This window comes from Mustela nivalis (assembly GCF_964662115.1).
Source record: "Mustela nivalis genome assembly, chromosome: 11".
Classification (NCBI taxonomy): Eukaryota; Metazoa; Chordata; class Mammalia; order Carnivora; family Mustelidae; genus Mustela; species Mustela nivalis.
This window is the reverse complement of record NC_139030.1, coordinates 20,905,693-20,931,504: the sequence shown is the minus strand read 5'-3', so window position 1 is coordinate 20,931,504 and position 25,812 is coordinate 20,905,693. Positions and strand designations below refer to the sequence as shown.

General features: G+C 45.5%; 1 protein-coding gene across 2 annotated transcripts in view; it reads left to right on the top strand.

Annotated features, from left to right (window-relative positions):
* The window catches only part of LCT (lactase), a gene marked incomplete at its 5' end in the record, with an annotated part of 54,189 nt that extends 29,279 nt beyond the window's left edge, over positions 1-24,910 (top strand). For both annotated transcript variants that reach the window (XM_082689279.1, XM_082689280.1), the window contains 10 exons: positions 3,137-4,687; positions 5,324-5,592; positions 10,736-11,026; positions 12,096-12,294; positions 13,776-13,978; positions 15,953-16,062; positions 17,913-18,047; positions 20,009-20,232; positions 21,041-21,277; positions 22,340-24,910. In XM_082689279.1, coding sequence (XP_082545405.1) covers positions 3,137-4,687; positions 5,324-5,592; positions 10,736-11,026; positions 12,096-12,294; positions 13,776-13,978; positions 15,953-16,062; positions 17,913-18,047; positions 20,009-20,232; positions 21,041-21,277; positions 22,340-22,560 — 3,440 coding nt within the window. In that variant the 3' untranslated portion in view covers positions 22,561-24,910. The remainder of the gene's footprint in view (positions 1-3,136; positions 4,688-5,323; positions 5,593-10,735; positions 11,027-12,095; positions 12,295-13,775; positions 13,979-15,952; positions 16,063-17,912; positions 18,048-20,008; positions 20,233-21,040; positions 21,278-22,339) is intronic.
* Between the last annotated feature and the right edge of the window lie 902 nt (positions 24,911-25,812).

Genomic DNA, 25,812 nt, shown 5'->3' with positions numbered 1-25,812 from the left:
TGGAACTCCAACCCATTAAATCTTCCCTCATTGTTCTGGCCACATTAATCTCCATCTTCTTTAACCAGCTATAACATCTACATTCCACACCATTAACTTTGACCCAGTTAATTCATACTTACAGAATCATTCTTGCCTAACAAAGCTTCAAATGTATTTTAAATTTTTTAAAATTTTTAATTCCAGTATAGTTAACATACAGTGTTATATCGGTTTTAGGTATACAATATAGTGATGACAATTCTATACATTACTTAGTGCTTATCATGATAAATGTACTCATAATTTCCTTCACCTATTTCACTCATCTCCACACCCCCCTCCTCTTTGGTAACCATCAGCTTGTTCTATGTGACTAAGAGTCTTGGTTTGTCTCTTGTATTCTTTGTTTGTTTTGTTTCTTAAATTCCGCATATGAGGGGCGCCTGGGTGGCTCAGTGGGCTAATGCCTCTGCCTTCAGCTCAGGTCATGATCCCAGGGTCCCGGGATCGAGCCCCACGTCAGGCTCTCCACTCTGTGAGGAGCCTGCTTCCCTCTCTCTCTGCCTGCCTCTCTGCCTACTTGTGAGCTGTCAAATAAAAAAAAAAAAAAATTCCGCATATGAATGAAATCATATGGTATTTGTATTTATCTGATTGACCTGTTTCATTTGGCTTTATACCCTCTCCATACATCCATGTTGTTGCAATTGGTAAGATTTCATTCTTTTTTTATAGTTGGGTAATATTTGTTGTATATATAAATACCACATCTTTTTTTTTTTTTTTTAGATTTTATTTATTTATCAGAGAGAGAGGGAGAGAGCGAGCACAGGCAGACAGAATGGGAGGCAGAGGGAGAAGCAGGCTCCCCGCAGAGCAAGGAGCCCGATGTGGGACTCGATCCCAGGATGCTGGGATCATGACCTGAGCCGAAGGCAGCTGCTTAACCAACTGAGCCACCCAGGCATCCCATTACCACATCATTTTTTGATAGAGACTTGGTCTGCCTCCAAAATTTGGCTGTTGTAATTAATGCTGCAATGAACAGGGTACAAACATCTTTTTGAATTACTGTTTTTATATTCTTTGGGTAAATACCCAGTAGTAGAATTACTGGGTCATAGGGTAATTCTATTTTTAATTTTTTGAGGAACTTCCATGCTGTTTTCCCCAATGGCTGTAGTAATTTACATTCCCACCAACAGTGCATGAGAGTTCCTTTTTCTCCACATCCTCACCAGCACTTGCTGTTTCTTGTGTTTTTTATTTTAGCCATTCTGATGGGTCTGAAGTGATATTTCATTGTAGTTTTGATTTACATTTTCCTGACGATGAGTGTTGTTGAACATCTTTTCATGGGTCTGTTGGCCATCTGTATGTCTTCTTTGGAGAAATGTCTGCTTGTGTTCTGCCCATTTTTAAAATTGGATTATTTATTTTTTGGGTATTGAGTTGTATCAGTTCCTTATTTTGAATACTAACCCTTTTTTGGATATGTAGTTTTCAAAGATCTTTTTCTATTCCAGAGGTTGTCTTTTAGTTTTGTTGATGGTTTCCTTGGCTGTGCAGAAGCTTTTTATTTTGATGTAGGCCCAATACTTTATTTCTGGTTTGGTTTTGTTTGCCTCAGGACAGATCTAGAAAGATGTCGATATGGCCAATATTAGAGAAATTACTGCTTATGCTCTCTCTTTTCTATGATTGTTATGGTTTCAGGTCTCATATTTATATTTTTAATACATTTGAGTTTATTTTTGTGTATGGTGTAGAAAACTGGTCCAGTTTCATTTTTTTACATGTAGCTAACTTTTCCTATGCTATTTTTTTTTTAAGATTTTATTTATTTATTTGACAGAAATCACAAGTAGATGGAGAGGCAGGCAGAGAGAGAGAGATGGAAGCAGGCTCTCCGCTGAGCAGAGAGCCCGATGTGGGACTCGATCCCAGGACCCTGAGATCATGACCTGAGCCGAAGGCAGCGGCTTAACCCACTGAGCCACCCAGGCGCCCCACCTATGCTATTTTTTGAAGAGACTTTCCCCCATATGCCTTTTTATTCTAAGTAAAAAGGAATGGCAAATAGTTTTCATCTCATATGTCAGTGCTAATCAACTGATTATGGCGATAAGTGGCGAGTCACCTGCCTATGTTAAGGGGGCTATGTTGAGAAGATTTCAAGGCCTTGTCTAGATTTCCTGAGGCCACTCTCTCTTATACTCTGCTTGTACCCTTAGCATCAAGATTACAATTCTGTAATCTTCACAATCCTGGAATCCCTTTAAGAGATTATCTCAAGTGATCTTTGAAACAGCCTTGTGCAGAAAATAGGGGCATATATTTTAAAAATATTTTATTTATTTGAGAGAGAGCATGTATACAAGCTGGGAGTTGAGGGAGAGACAGAGGAAGAGGGAGAAGCTAGCTCCCCAGAGAGCAGGGAGACCAAAGTGGGGCTTGATCCCAGGATCCTGGGATCATGACCTGAGCTGAAGGCAGCTGCTTAACTGACTGATGCACCTAGGCACAGTAGGGGCAGATATTATCTTGATGGGACAATTGTGAAAAATAATGCTCAGAGAGATTACATGATGTGCCTGATCAGCCAGTGAGAGGCCTTTTTACTTCTGTCTCAGCAATACCCTATGACAAACCTATGAGACTTCTATTCATCTTTGTTTCCAGAGCCTTTTACAGCCTGGGACAGTGTAGGTGCTTATTAAATTATTTATTGAATGATTAAGTAAACTATACATAGCATATGAATTATGCCTCTTATACAATTCGTGTTTGTTGAGAGTCTGTGTAATCTGATAAAAATAGGGCTTAAGACTTTGCTGGTTCCCACTTTGAGCCCAAAGCTGTTGCTTTACTCTGAGGCTGGTTTTTCCTTGGCTCACCAGACTTCTTTTTTTCCTCCTCCTCCTCCTCTGCCTGCCTGCCGAGAGGCAGGCAGAGACAGAGGAAGAAGCAGGCTCCCTGCTGAGCAAAGAGCCCAATGCAGGGCTTGATCCCAGGACCCTGGGACCATGACCTGAGCTGAAGGCAGAGGCCTTAACCCACTGAGCCACCCATGTGCCCCAAAAGGAAAACCTTTAAATAGCAACATCAGTAATGGAGACTTTAAAATAATCCTGAATTTTGTTTCTCTCTGTAGCTATCAAGGACGACTTGGTGGATGTTCGATCTTACATTGCTCGTGCCCTCATGGATGGCTTCGAAGGCCCCTCTGGTTACAGCCAGAGGTTTGGGCTGCACCACGTCAACTTCAACGACAGCAGCAAGCCGAGGACTCCCAGGAAGTCTGCCTACTTTTTCACCAGCATCATTGAAAAGAATGGTTTTCTTCCCAAGGTAGTAAAGAGACTGCCATCACCCAGTACATCAAACTTTCCACCTAAAATGAGAGCCTTCACTTTTCCATCTGATGTGCCCTCCAAAGCTAAAGTTGTTTGGGAAAAGTTCTCCAACCAACCCAAGTTTGAAAGAGATCTGTTTTACCATGGCACTTTCCGGGATGACTTTCTGTGGGGTGTGTCTTCATCAGCTTATCAGATTGAAGGAGCTTGGGATGCTGATGGCAAAGGCCCCAGCATCTGGGATAACTTCACCCACACACCAGGGAGCAATGTGAAAGGAGGTGCCACTGGAGACATCGCCTGTGACAGCTATAACCAATTGGATGCAGATCTGAATATGCTTCGAGCTTTGAAGGTGAAGGCCTATCGTTTCTCTCTCTCCTGGTCTAGGATTTTCCCAACGGGAAGAAACAATTCTATCAACAGACACGGTGTTGATTATTACAACAGGCTGATCAATGGCTTGGTGGCAAGCAACATCTCACCCATGGTGACACTGTACCACTGGGACCTGCCCCAGGCTCTCCAGGATATTGGAGGTTGGGAAAATTCTTCCTTGATTGAGTTGTTTAACAGCTATGCAGACTTTTGTTTCCAGACCTTTGGGGACAGAGTCAAGTTCTGGATGACCTTTAATGAGCCCACATACCAGGCATGGTTAGGTTATGGCTCAGGGGAGTTTCCTCCACGGGTGAAGGACCCAGGCTGGGCACCTTACAGGATTGGCCATGCAATCATCAAAGCTCATGCCAGAGTCTATCACACTTACAATGAGAAATATAGGCAGGAACAGAAGGGGGTAATCTCTTTGAGTCTTAGTACACACTGGGCAGAGCCCAAGTCACCAGAGATCCCGAGGGAGGTGGAGGCAGCTGACCGAACGCTGCAGTTCTCACTGGGCTGGTTTGCCCACCCCATTTTCCGAAATGGAGACTATCCTGATGCCATGAAGTGGAAAGTGGGGAATAGGAGTGAACTTCAACACTTAGCCACTTCCCGCCTGCCGAGCTTCACTGAGGAAGAGAAGAGGTACATCAGGGGCACAGCCGACGTGTTCTGCCTGAACACCTACTCCTCCAGAATTGTGCAGCACAGAACACCCAGGTTAAACCCACCCTCCTATGAAGATGACCGGGAGACAACCGAGACGGAGGACTCTTCATGGCCTGCCACAGCAATGGACAGAGCTGCGCCCTGGGGGATGCGAAGACTGCTCAACTGGATCAAGGAAGAGTATGACGACATCCCCATTTACATCACCGAAAATGGAGTGGCGCTGACCAATCCAAAAGTGGAAGATACCGACAGGATATTCTACCACAAAACCTACATCAATGAAGCTTTGAAAGGTAGGTGAGCATTGATACCCCCCTTACAATCTTCCAGCATCCATATGTCACATGCCTGAAATGGTTTGGCAGAGTGGATTACAGACCATCAACAAGTCTCTCTTAGGGCCCAACTCCATAATTCTTTTCCCTTCCGAGGTTACATATCCCTTTGGAAATCTGAAAAAAAGCTATGGTCATCTTCCCACACATACAGAGTATTTTCATGGGTCCATCCATTCCTTATTGAGCAACTGCTGTGTGACGAGTTCTAGTCTAAGTTCAGTAACAAAAAGATAACACGGAGCTTATATTCTGGTGAGTTCCAGGCACCCCAGAACAAGAAACTCTTCTCTAATTCACATTTGTATGATTAACTTCCAAAGTGGGCTGAGACTCTTGCTTTGAGGCACATTCCTTTTCCCCAACAAAAGAATTTGATTTTGCAAAGATTGGCCATTAGTCATTGCTTTGAGGGCACCAGTGCTGGCAAAAAAGACCAGGTGATTTGTCTATCTGGGCACACATTATTTGTGTGTAGAAGGCAACAGCTTAGGACTACAGTCTTCAATGAGGTGCCAGTCTTGGCTGGGCTTCTTGGGGAACCTCACCCTCCTGGTGTAAAGTTCTTCTCTTCTCCCTTTGGGATGTTCCCAGCCTACAGACTCGATGGTGTAGACCTTAGAGGCTATTCTGCATGGTCTCTGATGGACAACTTTGAATGGCTGAATGGCTACACAGTCAAGTTTGGACTGTACCATGTTGATTTCAACCACACAAACAGGCCTCGCACAGCAAGAGCCTCAGCCAGGTACTACACAGAGGTCATTACCAACAATGGCATGCCGCTGCCCAAGGAAGACGAGTTTCTCTATGGACATTTTCCTGAGGGCTTCATCTGGAGTGCGGCTTCTGCTGCTTATCAGGTGAGAAGCCCGGGATCATTCAGCAACATCTGTTGCATACCTCCTAAGTGCCAGGCTGTGGGCTCAGTGCCAAGGGCAGGACGGGTCAGGTAAGAGCACAGGGTTCTCATAGACCTGTGGGAGGGAAGTACTAGGTGCCATGTGGGGAGTCACAGAGGTCCTTTCCCTGGGCAGCCCGGCTTCTTCACATTCCCGAATTCAGGCAGACCAGCGTGGCTTCTAGGGCTGTGCTGAGATGGGTGTTCAGAGGCAAAATGGAGCAGGTGAAGTTAAGCACCAACACTTAGGCAGAGACATGCAAACAGGAAGCTTCTCTGCTAGAATGTGTCTCTTATCACCCAGTCTCTTCCAAGCAGGCAGTTGACTCAGAGTGGCTGTCACAGGGGCCTGGGCCTGTTCTGATGTCCTGACGACATCCCAGTGTCAGCTTATTCGTGCCAAATGAAGCTCACCAATACAGAAAACATAAGGGTTTACTTTTCCCCCAGAAAAATGAAAGATAAAAAGCAAAGAGTGACTTGCCCAGGCAGTTAGTGGGGAGTCCCTGCTTTATATCTTCTGCCTCCGTTGATTGTCTTTGAGGCAGGAGTTGGGGGGGTTCTGTGTGTTCCCTGTGGGACCTGCTCAGGATCAGCGTGGTGAGCTGATGTGACCCTGGGTGTGCTTAGCCCTTGGCTGTGTTCTAGATAGAGCGGCTGAAAATGTTTTTGAGGGAGGTGAGGGTTAGGTACCCCAGATGACCGCCCTGCTAGTTTACAGTGGAGTCTCAGACCAAATTCTGCCGTGTTGAGACATGATTAAGTAAATGTACAAACACAGAAACTGTTCATGGAGCCTGTTCCGTGGGGTGGAGGCAACCCCAGTTCTTGGTCCTCTTCAGGGCTCTGGCCAACACCTTGCATGAAAGAATCATTGGAAGATCTATCAAGATTTCATATTCTGTTACTCTCACTTCAGGCCAACAGAACCCGCTGTCCAAGGTTTCCCCAGTTCAGCCTGATGGACACTGGCATGGATGATTCCATGTTGTGGGGCTTTCCTCTACCCTATTGGGTGTTTAGAAGCCTCCCTGGTCTGTAGCCACTAGACTGTAGGACATTCCTCCCCAACTTGTAACAACTAAATATGTTTCTGGAGGTTGCTAAATGTCTCTTCAGAGGAAAAATAGCCCCTGGAAGAAAACCACTACCCCACAGGTTTACAGCTGGACACAGGAAGGGTTAGGAATTGATTCTAGGGCACAGGGTACAGATGCTACAGGATTCTTAAGCCCGGTCTGTACAAGGAATAGGAGTGTCTTAAAAAGCTTTTAGCCAGCCCACATCTTGAATGATTAAATCAGCATCTGCAAGCCCCCTTTTCTATTCATCAGGTGGTCAGCAGGCACAATTCTCTCCATTTGTGACCTTAAATCGTCTAATTAGCAAAGTGTCACATATAAAAATTGATGGGAAGAGGGAGATTCAAATTAAAACCACATTGAGGGACGCCTGGGTGGCTCAGTTGGTTAAGCAGCTGCCTTCGGCTCAGGTCATGATCCCAGGATCCTGGGATCGAGTCCCACATCGGGCTCCTTGCTCGGCAGGGAGCCTGCTTCTCCCTCTGCCTCTGCCTGCCTCTGTTGTCTGCCTGTGCTCGCTCGCTCTCTCTCCCTCTGTCTCTGGCAAATAAATAAATAAATAAAATCTTTAAAAAAAAAAAAAACCACATTGAGATATCATCATACACCAGTTAGAATGGCCAAAATTAGCAAGACAGGAAACAACATATGTTGGAGAGGATGTGGAGAAAGGGGAACCCTCTTCCACTGTTGGTGGGAATGCAAGTTGGTGCAGCCTCTTTGGAGAACAGTGTGGAGACTCCTCAAGAAATTAAAAATAGAGCTTCCCTATGACCCTGCCATTGCACTCCTGGGTATTTACCCCAAAGATACAGATGTGAAAAGAAGGGCCATCTGTACCCCAATGTTTATAGCAGCAATAGCCACGGTCGCCAAACTGTGGAAGGAACCAAGATGCCCTTCAATGGATGAATGGATAAGGAAGATATGGTCCATATATACTACGGAGTATTATGCCTCCATCAGAAAGGATGAATACCCAACTTTTGTAGCAACATGGACGGGACTGGAAGAGATTATGCTGAGTGAAATAAGTCAAGCAGAGAGAGTCAATTATCATATGGTTTCACTTATTTGTGGAGCATAACAAATAGCATGGAGGACAAGGGGTGTTAGGAGAAGGGAGTTGGGGGAAATTGGAAGGGGAGGTGAACCATGAGAGACTATAGACTCTGAAAAACAATCTGAGGGGTTTGAAGCGGCGGGGGGTGGAGGTCAGGGTACCAGGTGGTGGGTATTATAGAGGGCACGGATTGCATGGAGCACTGGGTGTGGTGCAAAAACAATGAATACTGTTATGCTGAAAATAAATTTTTAAAAAATTGATGAGAAGTGCTTAGAGTGCGGGCTATAGCTATCTGGCTAGATATCACCTGGTTGTACATTTTTTTTTTTTTTACCTTAAAGATTTATTTGAGAGAGCAAGCGAGAGAGAGCACTTACGGGGGGAAGAGCAGAGGGAGGGAGAGACAGTCTTAAATAGGCTTTGCACTGAGCACGGAGTCCAACACTGGGCTTGATCTCACAACCCAGAGATGAGGACCTGAGCGGAAACCAAGAGTCAAACACTCTCAACTGCCTGCACCAGCATCCCCCTACCCCTGATTACACATGTGTTCTTTTTAAAACCTTTTATTTGGAAATCTTTTTGAACAGAGAAAAGTTGCAAAAATAGTAGAGGACTCCTATAAACCTTTTCCCCATATTACTCAACTGTTTAAAATTTTACCATTTGCCTTATTTTCTGTGCATGTGTATACATAAACACAGATATATGTATATGAAACTGATTCTATCACTTGAATGAGAAGGTGTTTGCCTGGTTTCTCTACTATAAAATTATTAAGTATTCTGTAGTTATAAATAGTAAGTATTTTGTGGGGAGCTACTTGGAGACCTTGTAAGTAACCTGTTCCTCATCAAATTTTACCCACTACTCTAGCAACTGTTAATAATTTTTGCCTGAATTATTATTCAAATCTCACTGAATGATTATTCAGTGAGAGCCAACAGTTATTTTCTCATTTTATCATTCCGCTTATATTTATGAAGTGGCATCCAACAGAAGGGTCAAGCTTTGACTTTTCCCCTAATTATTTATGCTCTATAAATATGCATCAGCAGCATGGCCTCATGAAGTCCTGTTTTATTCAATGAGTTATAGTTTTGCTAGTACTATGCATTTTTTTAAGTATTATGTATTTTAATGCTCACATTTTCCCACATTTTACTATGGGGAGTGCCTTTTAGCCAGATCCTGTGTCCTTTCTACATGCTCATTCCTTGAGCACTTCGTTAGTTCTTCGTGGTACAAGATGCTCCTGGCTCATCTTGGGCCTTTTCTGCCCCCGTCCTGTAACCATCCCTTTCCCAAATGAGCCCCAGCCTCTTAGACTGGATGTGGGCATTTAGAACCCGAGGTCTAGGTGCTGGGTGTGCTCACTGCCATTCAGGGGTCAGCATGCTTCAGCCCTTGCAGCAGACAGAGCCAGGAAATACAAGTGTGAACATGTGCGCGCACACGCGAGCACACACACACGCACTTGTATGTATTTCTACACCCACCCCATCTCTCTAAGTAGACTGAAAAATAGTGAGTTCATACTGATCCCTCCGATTCCAGTCCAACTCCACAGGCTAAATGCTGGCCTTTCCATCACCCATATTTGTATCTCTTTCTCTAGTGATGAAAAATCTAGCTCCTAAGAGCGTCAACGCTGTCACTTATTTTCTCCATTTCCCTGCATTAACTAATCTCCCAGCCACCAAGGCCATCTCCTGAACTGGAGTGTGCCTACTGGCCCTGGGCCCGCCGCTCTTCTGGGGGCTGTGCAGGCCACCCCTGGGCGTGTGCTCTTGGCTGGGATACCAGCACTACCTTAGCGGCCTCCAGTCATATAACATCACATCATCTGTGCTGTAGTGCTTTAAAGTCAAGTAGGGGCTCCTGGCTGACTCGGTTAAGCATCCAACCCCTGATTTCAGCTCTGGTCATGATCTCAGGGTTGTGGGATTGAGCCCCATGTTGGGCTCCTCACTTGGCAGGGAGTCTGTTTGGGATTCTCTCTTTTTCTCTCTCTCTCTGCTCCTGCCTCCCAACCCGGCTCATGCATGTTTGCTCTGTCTCCAAAATAAATCAGTATTTTCTTTTTAATTTTTTATTTTTTATAAACATATATTTTTATCCCCAGGGGTACAGGTCTGTGAATCACCAGGTTTACACACTTCACAGCACTCATGTAAATTATAGAACTTGTACCTGTTCCATTACCTAAGTCTGTAAGTGGGCATTTGTCTAGTGGCTTATGGTCAATTTCCCTATAAGATAGGTAGGTAGGAGAGAAAGGAGGCACAGGAGCCACAACACAGGTCCTAATTAGGAATTCTGCCTCTAGGGGCGCCTGGGTGGCTCAGTGGGTTAAGCGGCTGCCTTCGACTCAGGTCATGATCCCAGGGTCCTGGGATCGAGTCCTGCATCGGGCTCCCAACTCAGTGGGAGCCTGCTTCTCCCTCTGCTCTGCCTGCCACTCCCCTTGCTTGTGCTTTCTCTCTCTCTGACAAATAAAATCTTGAAGGAAGGAAAGAAAAAAAGAAAGAGGAAGGAAGGAAAGGAAGGAAGAGAAAGGAAGAAAGAAAGAAATTAATTCTGTCTCCACAGCTGGCATCAGTGGTATTTGTTTGACCATGGCTGGGGTTGGAAGCATGGGGCATTGTTCATTCAGACTTGTAGTGAGCCCATGCCATACACCAGACACTGCCCTGTTAAGTGCTGGGACACCAAGTCCAAAAGACCCCATGCCAAGGGAAGTCCATCTGCACGCCCGCAACTGTGTGATGCAGTGTGGCAGTGCTGGCATGGACAGACAGCGAGTACAGAAGGCTGTAGAAGCTCAGAAATCAGAGGGTGGCCAGAGAATTTTCTCAGAGGAGGTGACTCTGACTTGTGACACCCTCATTGACAGAAAGGAACTTGTGGGGGCTCGACTACAGAACTTAACTAGAACATGTCTTTGTCACCTTGAGATTGAAGGTGCGTGGAGAGCAGATGGCAAAGGACTCAGTATTTGGGACACGTTTTCTCACACACCACTGAGGGTTGGGAATGACGACACCGGTGATGTGGCCTGTGACAGTTACCACAAGATTGCGGAGGACGTGGTCGCCCTGCAGAACCTGGGGGTATCCCACTATCGCTTCTCTATCGCCTGGTCTCGAATCCTCCCGGATGGAACCACCAAGTTCATCAATGAAGCGGGCCTCAACTACTACAAGCGGCTCATTGACGCACTGCTGGCTGCCAACATCAAGCCCCAGGTGAGGTCGGGCCCCAGCCAGGTTCTGGTCAAGTCCCTGTGTGGGAGCCAGCTGGGCTGGGGGCTCTTTATTCCGTGAACAAAATGCTGTTTTCAGATTCAGTTTTTGAACTGTCAAAAATTCACAAGGTGCAGAATTTTAAACGTAGAAGAGTCCACAGTGAAGATTTTCCTTTGATCTCTGACTCCCAGCCATCCAGTTCCCCTGCTTAAAGAAGACAGTCCAGTTTGCTAGGTTCTCATGTCCTTCTTTTGCAATGATTACCTAGAAGATGTATACATGTGTGCATGTTTGTTCCTTTCCCGCCTTTTTTCATACTGGTCACATACATGCAGCTTGGTACTTGCTTTTATTTAACAGTATTTCTGACCCATATCTCCGTATCCATATCTAGTTTCCTCACTGATTCTTTTTTAAAGTTACATGCAGTTCTGTTTGTATCTTACCTCTAGAATTACTTTCCTGTTTAGCAACAGGAAACCGCCCTGTGATTCCAGTCTTTTGCCATTTTAACCTCTAGTGCAGTGAGTCGTCACAGACATTCCTAATTTTGCCTTGTTATAAATTGATCTGTAGGTTTTGGTTCTAGGAGCAGAGTTACTGGGGCAAAAGGGCACATGTTTTTCAGCTGGGAGTTATTATGAATAACGATACAGAAGCTCACTTGTGAGCTTACTTGGCTCTCACCAAAATTTTGTGAGCCTAAGGACCCCTCTGCATTTCCTCTGCTGAGATTACATACTGCAGCCAGACTGTCGCCTCCAGGGTTACAATCTCCCCCCCACCCCTGGCTAATAAAGTGCTCTCTGGACTTCTTCCCTCATACTGGTACGTGATGTGCAGGTCTTCGTGCCCAGGCTAGGGTCACACAGCTGGTAGGTGGCAGAGTCGGCACTCAAACCGGGTCTTCTCCGACTGGGATGTTGACTCACTTCAGCACTGCTGCCCTCCCCCTCCCACCAAAGAACCTTTGAACTGCTTGGTCTCCTCCTTTGTGCTCATGTGTGCAGCAGCAGTGATTTCCCTTGAAAGCAGATGGATGGAGCTGCTGGCCTTGCTTTCTCCACAGGTGACCATTTACCATTGGGATCTGCCCCAGGCACTCCAGGATGTTGGGGGCTGGGAGAATGAGACCATTGTGCAGCGGTTTAAAGAGTATGCAGATGTGCTCTTCCAGAGGCTTGGGGACAAGGTGAAGTTTTGGATCACCCTGAATGAGCCTTTTGTCATCGCTAACCAGGGCTATGGCTACGGGACATCAGCTCCAGGTGAGGGTCCCAGTCTCAACTCGCCAGCTCTTTGGAGCATGGCATTTTGAGCCCCACCAAGACTTGAAATCCAGGTGGCCCTGGAAGAGAAGGCCAAGAAAGCTTGGTAGCACTGCCTCAGAGTCCCTGCCTCTTGTTCAAGGCTGCCTGACATGCAGCAGATTTCCCCTTCTGACGCCACTTTTGGTGAAATACGGATTTTATGTGTCAGTACCTCCAAATGGCTCCATTTCTTTGTGCTTTTTCTTTGCCCTGCCTCAAATGGAAAGCTTCCTGAGATCAGGGACAGGAACTAATGGTTGTAGGAAAGGATGAGCTGTCGGACTATACAGGTCCACAGTGTATTTTCTGCAGTTGCAAAACCCAAGTTTCCCAGAATCAATTTGGCTGACCTGAGCTCATCCTGACTTGAACCAATGGGGGGACTGCTCATGGACATGATCTCACTTAGTGTGGGCATTTCTGCTACAGATATGTTAATTACGGAGAGCTCGCCTGGGTGTGGTTGGGTTGGGGTGCTGTGTAAACATACTATCTGCCAGGTGGTACTTCTCTAAGACACAAAACCCTTGTACGTCTGGACCACATAATCCTAAGGATTTTGAATAAGGGATTGTGGACTTGTCTTTGTCCCATTAGAACCATCCAATTAACCCGTTCTCAAATTTTGAGCCCGAGAGAGTGAATTTGTGTTCAGGTGACTCCTTGGGATCACTTGTAAAAGCTGGAAGAGGGGTGCCTGGGTGGCTCGGTGGGTTAAGGCCTCTGCTTTGGCTCAGGTCATGATCCCTGGCTCCTGGGATCGAGCCAGGGACATGAGCAAGACACTAGCCCTCTCTCCTCAGAGAGCCTGTTTCCTCCTTTCTCTCCCTGCCTGCCTCTCTGCCTACTTGTGATCTCCGTCAAATAAATAAATAAATAACATATTTTAAAAAAAAAAAAAAAAGCTGGAAAGAGCCACAAATCGTTACCACATTTATCTTGTTGGTCCTTGGTGTTTTGGTTTACCATTCCTTCAACTTCCTGCAACATGTGAGAGTTGGCCTTTCTCATGACATTTCTCTCAAGGAATCTGCTTCCATCAGCTGAATTCTCCAACCCTCACTTCCACTGTGGGTCCCCAGACAGTGCTAGGATGTTAGCTCCCAAGGCACATACTCTGCTGGGTACCTGGCCTGATAACTTTACCAAGTATCTTCTTACCAGACACAGTGCTGCTCAGGTTTTCACATACGTGCTCTCATTTCCTTCTCGCAAGAACTTTCGTATTGCTCACTTGGCCAAGGAGGAAGCTGACAGACTGAATTATCCAAAGTTACACAGCCAGCTAGAAACCAAAGTTACACAGCTAGGACTTGAATTTGCTTCTTCCTAACACCAAAATCTACAACTTTCTCCCCAACATAGAAACCATCTGTAGGGAGAGAGTGATATTCTTGGTCATGTTCACTCTTCATTGACATCTGTGTGTGTGTTTCCAGGTATCTCCTTCAGGCCTGGCACTGCCCCCTACATTGTTGGCCACAACCTAATAAAGGCTCATGCTGAGGCCTGGCATCTGTACAACAGCACGTACCGTGCCAGTCAAGGTGGCGTGATTTCCATCACCATCAGCAGCGACTGGGCTGAGCCCAGAGATCCCTCCAACCAGGAGGATGTGGAGGCAGCCAGGAGATACGTTCAGGTCTGTTTTCCCTCTGGGCATTGTTAATACTCTTGCATGACTTTCCCTCCATTCTTGAGTGAATGGAAATGGAATTACATGGCAAAACAAAGATTTAGGTTTAAGACCCCGTTTTGCTATTACCCGATTTTGTGAGCTTTGGAAAAATCACCTAAACATTTCTCGTACCTTAGTTTTCTCATCTATGAAGTGGAGACGACCTATCTATATCATAGGTTTGCTGTGATCAGAGTTCTTTGAGGTTGAGTTTTTAAGTCTTAAAAATGATTTGTACCTGTAGTCCTTACTGCATGCAACACCGTCTGAAAGTAACTAACAGAAATTCCATCTCTTCAATTTCTGGTTTGACTATAGTAGCTGATAGAGCTGGGCTGCAATGTCACACTTCACCTGTAGGTGTCACCATCTATTTTTATTTATTTGGCCTAAGAATTTCTTGGGTTGGGGCCTTTGGATTCTGTGAAGCTCATTAGTGCCCGTAATTTTCCACTTCTGTGAGTTTAACATAAGGACATGCACATGCATAAGGAAATAAGGTCATGGAACTGTGCTCCTAGAAAGTAGTCACAGGGTGCCTGGCTGGCTCAGTTGGTTAAGTGTCAGGTTCTTGATTCTGGTTCAAGTCATGACCTCAGGGTGGTGAGATGGAGCCCTGTATGGGGTTCTGTGCTCAGCACAGAGTCTGCTTAAGATTCTTCCCCTCTCTTTATGTCCCTCCCCCTGCTCACACTCTAAATAAATAAATCTTTAAAAAAATAATAAAGTAGAATCACTAGTAAGCAGACGCCAACAAACTAGCCCATCCTTCCTTCAGTGTGAGCCCCTGATGTGAGGAGAGAAAAGAATGGTCTTTTTCAGGGCACAGCCTTTCCGTGGCTCTTGCTCGTGTCCCTGATGGGGTTAGAAAGCACCCTTTCCCATGTCTTAGCATCAGAAAAGGCAAGTGTCTCTTCTCCACACCAGCCGCCACTTTTGGCTCTGTGGAGGAGCTCAAAGGCAGCAGTATTCGAGGGGAGAACATGGGTCTTTGCTTGCCAGACTTCTCACAAGAGAATTTGGTAACAGCAATCAAATTAATGAATGCAAAAAAGAGCTTAATTTTCCCATTTGTTAGCCAGGTGGGGAAAAGCCCTTGGGGCAAAAATAATGCATCTCTCCTTTTAGACTCACAGAACTGGTAAATTAGAGCAATAATTATCCTGAAATCAAAACCCCCAAACCCTCAGGAAAAGGTTAGGCTTTAACTTCATCAGACTGAGCCACTTGCTGACCTGTGATACTGAGGCCCAGGACGATATACACGTACCCTAAAATCAGCTTCCACGGAAAGGAACACTGTTGCCTCTTTCACCAGGGTATGTGTATTCCAAAGCCACCTGAGAATGGAGGGCTGCCCTCCCCCACATTTTAGGCATTAGCCAACAGGTGGGGGGGGCAGCGATGAGGAGAGACTGAAGAAGCCTCTCAGGACCCCAGCATCATAGCATTTGGGTGCCACATATCCACCCTAAGGGTAAGGTGGTCTGGACCCCATTCCAGAAAATGGGCTGGAAAATTCCACAGGGAACTTTTGGCCTTGAGCAGCCAGGAAAGCCTTGCAGCTCCGCCCTCCTCATAGAGTTCTAGTTGATCCTTAGGCAGATGATGGGGAAGGGGCTTGCACTGCGGTGAGAGGAAATCCACAGCCTGGAGGCTTCTAGTCTCTTCTGGTCTTCTGCGAGACCCTGCCAAGGACAGTCTGCTGAGTCCTGAGGCAGTGCTCAATGCAGTTCATCTCCTTTTGGGGTGCAGTGGTTGACAATCTCTGCAACATGCAAATAGCTGCAGAGGGGATGTGAGTTTAAGCCCAGGGTGGGGCGGTGGTTCAGAGGAAGGGGAGGGTTCTGGGGTCCGTGACTTATGAGCAGGAGAGCAGCTGTCTCCTAGTGTGACCCCCCGGTAATGCCCAGGCTCTCACCCCCACCCCACCTGCAGTTTATGGGAGGCTGGTTCGCTCATCCTATTTTCAAGAATGGCGATTACAACGAGGTGATGAAGACACGGATCCGTGACAGAAGCTTGGCCGCAGGCCTCAGCAAGTCTCGGTAGGTCCTGGTATCTAAACACTCAGCCAGGAAAAGGTCAGGAGAAAGTCTGGTCTGTGATACCAAACTGTGGCTTCTGGTGGACAGCTCAGTGGTGAGTGTGTGGCCGTTGGGTCAGAGAGGCCGGTCTTAGGTTGCTGGGAAGACTGAACATGATTGTGCATGTGAAGCTCTCAGCCCAGGGCAGAGCCTTGCTATGTGTTTAACAAAAGGTAGAACAGACAGGAAATTTGTCTCAAAGGCACCCACTTCTTAGCAACCCACTACTTCATGCAAGGACAAACTCTCCAGCTCATCCTACTTACGTATCACCACCTTACAAGTGAATGTGGGTAGCAGTGGGTGACTGCCAGCATGTGCGTTCTGTCACTTGGCCAGTAGGGGGCGATGGTTGCACCAAAGTAGTCCTAGTTCGAGCCCACTCCTCTTCCTGTTAAGGGAGTAATAGCAACAGGGACACCTAGCATTTATACATCTTCTATTGGCACTCTTGAGTCATATTTAAGGAGGCACAAAGATTACGGCAAGACTGGGCACTTGGGTGGCTCAGTGGGTTAAAGCCTCTGCCTTCCACTCAGGTCATGATCTCAGGGTCCTGGGATGGAGCCCCACATCGGGCTCTCTGCTCAATGGGGAGCCTGCTTCCTCCTCTCTCTCTGTCTGCACCTACCTCTCTGCCTACTTGTGATCTCTGTCAAATAAATAAAATCTTAAAAAAAAAAAAAAAGATTATGGCAAGATTATCCAACTACTTAAGTAGAGCTGGGATTTGAAACCAAGCGGACTCCAGGGCCCACACGCTGAGTCTGAGAATCATCTGGCTAGGATTAGAGGTGTTTTGTGCAGAAGGGGAGTGACCTGGTCTTATGGGAAAACACCCACAAGCTCCAAGGGGACTCATGGGACCATGAGACCATGGGACCATGAGCAGGGAAGGTAAAAGGAATTCAGAGGTATGAGTTCTTAACATAGCTGGCCAGTCTTCCCTTATGTAGCCCAGCTGTGCAGTCTCAATAATCCAGTCCCCATCCTTACAATGCACTCCTGTCCCAGTTGGGGTAAGTCCTGTGGAGTGGGCTGTGCCTCGGGGTCTGATGTGCTAACTCTGGTCTCCACTAAGCATGCTGGCACTGACACAACTCTGCTGAGCACCTACCGTGTCCCCAGATCAGGGCCAAGTCAGTAAGGCGTGTATAAGGAGAGGCTTCCAAGTCTGGGTCCTCAAGCTGCCGACATGCCAGCTGGGAAGAGAGTAAGCTCACCACTACAGTTCTCTGCCCGAATTTCTCCATATAAAGAAAACTCAGAACAATGAGATGAGGGTGGGCAGAACAAGGAGACTTCATGGACAAGGCGGGACACCAGTTAAGCTGGGTCTTAACCATGAATAGTGTGTGGGAGAGCAGAGGGCATTCCAACTGTGGGAAGTGTGTTAGCGCTGGCCTGGTGGGAATGAGTGGGACACCTGCAATTGAGAGCTGGGGGGGATTGGCTCAGTGGCTGGGGCAGGAGGCAGGGGGCAGTGGCAAGGCCACAGGGCAGAGAGCCTGGAGGCCAGGCACAGGGCCTCAGCCTTGATGTCACAAGCCCTAAGGAGCTACTGCTAGCTCCTGGGTGGGAGAGTGAGGGGCATGAGGGGTTTAGGCTTTAGTTTTCTTCCAACATTTCAGAAACCCCAGTGGGGGAAGGTTTTGATCCACTAGGTTACTGGCAGCAAAAATTTCAGTCAAGATGAAAGTGCCAGGTGCCCAGGCAGGGTAGTTAGAGAGCTCCCAAATCCTGCCCCAGGACATTCTCTCCCCGAAGCATGATGCTCAAGCCCCACACTTGTCATGGCTCCTTCCACCCAGGCTCCCAGAGTTCACGGAGAGTGAGAAGAAGAGGATCAGTGGTACCTATGACTTTTTTGGGTTTAATCACTACACCACCATCCTGGCCTACAACCTGGACTATGCCTCCTGGATCTCTTCCTTTGATGCAGACAGGTAAGTCGGCCCACAGGGAATCTGGAGCAGTCTCTGGGGAAGACAGCAAGGAGCCCCTTTGCCCAGCTCTTACTGCACAGCCTAGAAAGCTGCCTCCTGACACCATACATCCTGGAATTTGATGATGAGTCCCCTCCTGAGACACCTAATCAAACCTCTGTCAGTCTACTAATAACACCAGCTAGCATTTCCAACGTGCTTCCTGTTGAGACAGACATGCTTGGAGTTTTGTGAAACATGTTCAAGACTTTAAATATTTTTCTTCCCTTGTTTTTCTTCTTTGGTCGAATTGGTTTCAATTATCAGATGTATTTCAGTCAAACAGTAAGGTTGGGTCTTCCCCCGGCTTTGGGGTAAAGGTGAAACTATAAACTATTATTTCTGCATTACACAAATGCAGTCATGGTGGAAACATCAGAAAGCAAGAATAGGAAATTCTTGTGGGTGTCATTCCAGAAGTTTATGCATATGTGTAAAGGGTAAGCTACCTCTCCTTCTCCTCATAAATAGAACATGTAAATACATACATTATATAAACTATATAAGATATATAGTATAAACTATGTAAGATATATAGTATAGTTTATATGGTATAGATATATATATCTTATATAAACTATATAAGATATATATAGTATAGTATATATAAGATATATATATTCAGGGGCAACTGGGTGGCTCAGTGGGTTATGAATTTATACATAAAAATATATTACCCCAAACCGAGATTATATGTATATATATATACGGTCTTGCTCCTTTTGTAACAAGTACATTTCCACATCAGCTGTGAAACTGTCTAGGTTCTTTTAAAACAAACACCTACCCATCCACTGCATTCTGCAACCCCCAGAGTTGGGACTCTGACGGGGCTGAGAAAACACCTCCCTGCTGGTCCCTGCCTGAGCACTCCTGGGACTCTTGCTGCCTCATGATTCCTGGCACTGTCTCCTTGTGACCTGTGTTCACACTTTACAAATGTTCTGGATCCAGTTCAGCTGAGCACAAAAAATTGTTACTGATAAGACTTTTTTTTTTTTCTGAAGGATTTGGACGTTAAGATCTAAATAATTGGTCCTTATTTGAAATGTATGACTGCCGAGAAAGACAAATAACACATGATCCCATTCATATGAGAAATTTAAGAAGGAAAAAAGATGAACACATGGGAAGGGGAGAAAAGGAAAGGAGAGAGGGAAACAAACCATAGGAGACTCTTAACGAAAGAGAACTGAAGGGTGGTAGAGGTACATGGGTGGGAGGTGGGCTGCGTGAGTGATTACGGAGGGTACTTGTGGCGATGAGCACTGGGTGTTCAAGTGATGAATCACTGAATTCTATTGTGGAAACCAATATTGCACTGTAGGTTAAGCAAAATTAACAACAACAAGTGTGATTCTGGAGACATTCAAGTTTCTGTGCTTTCCCCAGCAGTTGCTACTTTGGCATAAGATATTGCCCTCTCCAGGTCCATCATTGGACAGAGGCAGGGCCTTGGGCACTTAAAGCAGGTCTCAGCCTATGTGTTCCCTGTACTCACACAAATGGGGGTCCCAACCATGGGTGCCTGCGGCCACACCACACCTGTGGTGCTGACTAGATGTCCTTTATGCAGGGAAGCCCATTCTCTCCCAACACAGCACTCAAATCCTACTGGACACTGTGATCAGGGAATCCCAGAGCCTTTCAACCCTTTGGAGGGTATAGTCCATGAGTGAAACCAGTCATCTGTAGAGGTGCAAACAGCTCAGGTGGCCTCTCACAGCTAGGCCAGCAACAAGCAGTAAGAACTAATGAAAAGAGAAGAATGTGAGGCAACCTGACTCATCTGCAGTTAGCTATGACTGTTAAGTCTAGACTAAACCTAATGCTTTTCCTAGTATAAACCCTGCTTTGTGTTTATGCAAAGGGCCTCTTGGGATTTACACATTGAGACCTATCTCTTGTGTTTGAACCTGTAGGGGAGTGGCCTCCATCACAGATCGCTCTTGGCCTGACTCTGGCTCCTTTTGGCTGAAGATGACACCTTTTGGCTTCAGGAGGATACTGAACTGGTTAAAGGAGGAGTACAACAACCCCCCAATTTATGTAACAGAGAATGGAGTGTCCCAACGGGGAGAAACGGACCTCAATGACACCCTAAGAATCTACTACCTCCGCAGTTACATCAACGAAGCTCTCAAAGGTAGGACAGGCCTATCCCCTCCTCCCTGTGCACCTTTTACCACTGGAAACACCTGCTAACGTCTCCAGTTGGGGGAATACTGCAACCACGAGACCCCATCATGAGAAAGAGGCAGCTTCTCCCTCCTGTTAGGCTTAAGCTTTTCTTTGAGGCTGCACTCTTGAGTCTTCTCCTTCTTAGATATAAGTTCAGCAAGCGAACCCAGTTGCCTGATACAGCAAGACTTGAATTCCTGGCAGTCATCAGCTCTGCCAGATCATCCCTGATGTCTGATGTCCCTGAACAGCAGTGGCCTGCTGAAAGCAGGCGCTGGGAGGAGGAGGGTTAAGATGTGGGAGCAGTCTGTAGGGTCTTCTGTTCCTCAAGTGAAAGTTTGAGACCCTCAGCTCAGCAGGATGGAGTGGGATAAGATGGGATTAGGACAAGGGACTGTAAGTAACGCGGAGTGAAAAAGTGAGTGCTGTAGCAGTGGAAAGAAATGGTTAGAAAGTCCTAGTCCAGTGGAAATCTTTTCCAAGGGCCACTTACTTTTGGAAAAAGCATGAACACTTAAGGCACTCCCCAACATGTGGAGACAGAGAGGATGGCAGGTGCCTGAGCAGGATTAGTGTAGTTACCCGTGCACTCCCATTCAGGAATGAGCCTTTCTGGGAAAATGCTGATGGCTCTTAGTCCATCCACAGCCAACTCTTCACCTGCAGGCGGGGCCTGTGGGACAGCCGTGGGCAGGTGTGGCTTCTGTAGGCCTGGTAGAATGGGCTTTTGTAAGACAAAGGAAACTCATGCTGTGGCCTCTGCATTTGGGCAGCTGTGCAGGATAAGGTGGATCTCCGAGGATACACGGTTTGGAGTGTGATGGACAATTTTGAGTGGGCCACAGGCTTCGCAGAGAGGTTTGGTCTGCATTTTGTGAACTACACGGACCCTTCTCTCCCAAGAATCCCAAAAGCATCAGCCAAGTTCTTTGCCTCTGTAGCCCGGTGCAACGGCTTCCCTGACCCTGCTGCAGGGCCACACCCTTGTCTCCAGCCAGAAGGTGAAGAAGGTGAGATATGGCTCTGGGAGGGACTAAGAGGGTGAGAGGGACATTTTCAGTCTATTCTCGTTTATTCCCCTCCTCTCTGCCTTTCCAATATTTACTTTTTTTTTTTTTTTAAAAGATTGTTTAATTTATTTAACAGACAGAGATCACAAGTAGACAGGCAGGCACAGGGCAGGGGGGGGGGGGAGCAGGCTCCCTGCCAAGCAGAGAGCCTGATGCAGGGCTCGATCTCAGGACCATGGGGTCATGACCTGAGCCAAAGGCAGAGGCTTAACCCACTGAGCCACCCAGTGCCCCTCCAATATTTACTTTCATTCATTCATTCAACCAGTATTTTCTTTGAATGCTCCAGCCATTGTTAGGATGAAACAAAGGAACCGAGGATTAATGTTACATCTAAAAACTAGGCCCTGGTCTGGGAAGAGCAAGTCTAGATTCTTGTCCCAGCCCTGCCACTAACTGTGTAACCTGAGGCAAGAAACTAGGCACACACCTCCAGGTGGACATGAGGGTCTAACATACAATACTGACTGCAAACAGTGATTGGCCTGATGTAAGGGGCCCAATATTTGAATGACTGAAAAAGCATAAATTACTACAACAGAAAAGAAGTAATTATCCGGGGCGTCTGGGTGGCTCAGTGGGTTAATCCTCTGCCTTCGGCTCGGGTCATGATCTCAGGGTCCTGGGATCGAGCCCCACATCGGGCTCTCTGCTCGGCAGGGGCCTGCTTCCTCCTCTCTGCCTCCTCTCTGCCTGTGTCTCTGCCTACTTCTGATCTCTGTCTGTCAAATAAATAAATTTAAAAAAAAAAAGTAATTATCCACTTTACTCCAACTGTTGACAGATTTAAAAAAAAAAAAAAAAACAACTACGTTCCTTCATTCACAGGTTCAGTAACTCAGTAAAAGGGCTACATCCTGTCGTCACCTAAGCAATGAGCTCGCTCTGGATACCTGTGTGACTCTATTCTAAGGACCTAGCTTGGGCTTAACATCAGTTAACATTGATCTGATAACCAGATCTGTACGAGTGCATAAATTGTCCTTTGTCTTCCTCTCCTAGATGCTGGACCTACCATCAGCCCTATGAGAGAGGAGGAAGTGCAGTTCCTGGGGTTAACACTAAGAGCGACAGAAGCCCAGACAGCTTTGTATGTACTCTTTTCTCTTGCAATTCTTGGCGTCTGTTGTGTGACATTTCTGTCATACAAGTACTGTAAGCATTCCAAGCAAGGGAAAACACAACCAGGCCAACAGGAATTGAGTACTATTTCTGCATTCTGACCTACAAGTTACCACTTGCTCCAATTCTGCAAAACAAGCCTAGTTTGCCTGTATACCTTCACTGCCCACAGAAGTCCTCAGGATCTTCTATTCTGCCCAGGCGGGATTTCTTCACCAGGCCTCTGCACTGTTAGAGAGTACATGAATCTTACAACTCTCTAATTAAGATGGAAATACATGCATCTTGTCCCAGTATCAGGAATTCATCAGAGTACTGGAAGACCCTGCACCTGGCTCTTGTGGAAAGATACAAGTACGGACCTCATCTGGTGATTCTGTGAGCCACTTAACCGGGTCGTTTTAAGGTTCAGCAGCTTCAAAGGTAGAAATATGAGCAAAAACCACAGCAATCCTTTTAATAAGACACTGTGCATATGGACTGCATTGTCATCTCCTGCCCCCCTTCAAACTGCCTCCCAGTATCAGACCTTGTGTTGCTCAGAAAAAAATGGTACTATAAGCTACGCCCTATATCCTGTAGCTGCTTCTCCTTGAGAAGGCAGGTTCCACAGAATTCATGCAGTCACACAAGCCCTCTCGGGTTTCTAAGCTTTTCCACCAGACACATGCTTTCTGCTTACATTATATATTCCTTGGGCAGAGATACCCTGACATCCAAAAAGAGAGGACCTCTGAATGATTCTTTCTTAGCCACTTTTATGTCCTTCCTTCCTTTCCCCTGCCCAGGATGACTTCTAAGGACCCAAGTATAGCCTTCAAAGGCCTTGTAATCTGACCATGGTTCACTTAACCTGTTTCTCTTCTTTCTCTCTGTTTGTGGTAATTCTGAACCTTGTGTAAGCCCTTGACTATGCCCTCTTCCTTTCTTTGCAAATATTCTTCTTCCTAGGATGCACCTTCTTCTGAAAACGCCTCACATCTCAGCTCAAATAATGCACTTTTCCCCCTGCATAGCTTCCTCTATATTCCCCAAAACATGTCTCCTCCCTGTCCCTTCTGCCTAAATGGAAGGGACTATAATATGGACAGCTTGTCCATATTATACTGGGAGTGTGTATTTCTCTACTATCAGCCTCTTGAGGATAAAGGACCATGTCTCTACCAAGCACATTCTGGAGACAGGGCACAGAAAGCACACCTGCTCCTTTTCTGTGTTTATTCACAAAACACATCCAGAATGCTGGTGGGAGCACAGAAAAATGATGTGGTCTTTATCAATTCCCCTCAAGGTGCTAATAATAGTAAGACAATCCCAGTGTAGAATACTTAAAAACTTATTTGGTCTATATATTCTTTCTAGATACCAGGGAAAATGTTATTTAAAAATAAAAAGTAGTTTTCAGCTAGATTTAGGGGTGATCATGGGGTGCCCAGCTGGCTCAGTCAGTGGAGCTTATGACTCCTGACCATGGGGTCATGAGTTTGAGTCCCACATGTGGCATGGAGTTTACTTAAAGTAAATGACTGATTATGCTTGAAATTTTGTTCCTTTCAGGCATTCCTTACCTGAACCTGTTGTATCTGTAGAAAATTCCTATCAAATGTTTCACTGCTGGGTGCCTGGGTGGCTTAGTTGGTTAAAGCAACTGCCTTTGGCTCAGGTCATGATCCTGGAGTACTGGGATCAAGTCCCGCATGGGCTCCCAGCTCCACAGGGAGTCTGCTTCTTCCCACTCTGACCTTCTCTCTCATGCTCTCTCTCAAATAAATAAAATCTTAAAAAAAAAAAAAAGTTTCACTGCTAGGAAGCATTTTCCTCCATCAGTAGATTGGAAAAGTTTTTGTCAGAGGGGGGTAAGGGTGGTTCTGAGAGAAAGACTCAGTATTTTAAGTTGTCAATTACCTCTAAATCTCAAAATCAATGTAACTTTTTTGAGGAGGGGGACACAGACTGATAGAAAGTTCCACATTAAATAAACTTGTAGGAAGAGCCAGAACAATCTGGGCAAAAAAAGAACATTAAAACATTATAGAGGGGCACCTGTGTGGCTCACTTGTTAAACATTTGCCTTCAGCTCAGGTCATGATCCCAGGGTTGAGCCTCTCATCAGGCTCTGCTCGGTGGGAAGCCTGCCTCCCCTCCCCCTGCTTGTTTTCCCTCTCTCACTGTCTGTCAAATAAATAAAATCTTAAAAAAAAACACACAAAACATTACAGAGCTAGTTATAAAAAAAAAATAGTGCAGTAGCAGAAACAGAAAAGAGATCAACAAAAGACAAGACTGTACACATAACTACGTATGGGCAAAAAGGACAGGACAAAGGTGGCATACCAAATTAGGGGGACAGAGTAGTCCATAAATGGTGGTGGTCAAGAGGTTAGCTCCTGAAGATGTTAGCCACAGGGAAGGGAGCCAGATCCCATCCTAGGATACTAGATTTAAATATATATATATTTATATATATATATACATATATGTATATATATATGAAACCATGAGAAAACTAGGACAGATGGGTGAATTTTTAAAAATTAACTCTAGAAGAGAGGTATTTATAAGCAAGACTTAGGACCCAGAAGCCATAGAGAAAAACATGGTTAATCTGATCATACAAATACTGTGGCAAAAAATTATTGTCAACATACTCACAAAAGATAAACAAGGAGAAAATACTTATAGCATATTCTAGACAAAGGGCTAAATTTCTTTATGCACATGGAATTCTTATAAATTAATAAAGATGAAAAAAACTGGCAAATACAGGCAGTTCTCAAACTGAAATGACCAATAATATTAAAAGATGCTCAACTATATTTGTGATCAATACAATGCATATAAAATGCAAACACTTTTCCATTTACCACTGACAAAGATGAAAAAGTGTGTTGGTAAGAATGTGGGGAAATCAACATTCTCACACACTGTCAATGGGAGGGTATATTCACAGAGCAGTTAGAGGCGGCATTCTGGCAGTTTCATTTATAATCCAAACTGCAAACACTCCATGACTCAGTTATACAAACATATTCCATTGATGTATTTTCACAGCTAAGAAGATACTGTCCCAAAGATGTTCGGTATAACAGTATTTCTAATAGAAAAACAAGTGGGAAAAAAAAAAACTGTAATAATTAATGGATGCCACCAGAGAACAGATAAGTTGGGGTATATTTATCAAGTAAAATATTACATTGATAATGAGGTAGCTATGTGTTGACAGGGAAAGAGCTACACTGTGTAAGTAAACAAGATGCAAGTGTATATAATATGATCCTATTTTAAAATTACCACATATTGGCTTATAAATGCTTAACATTTTTCTGAACATTATAAAAGAAACTCTTATTAAA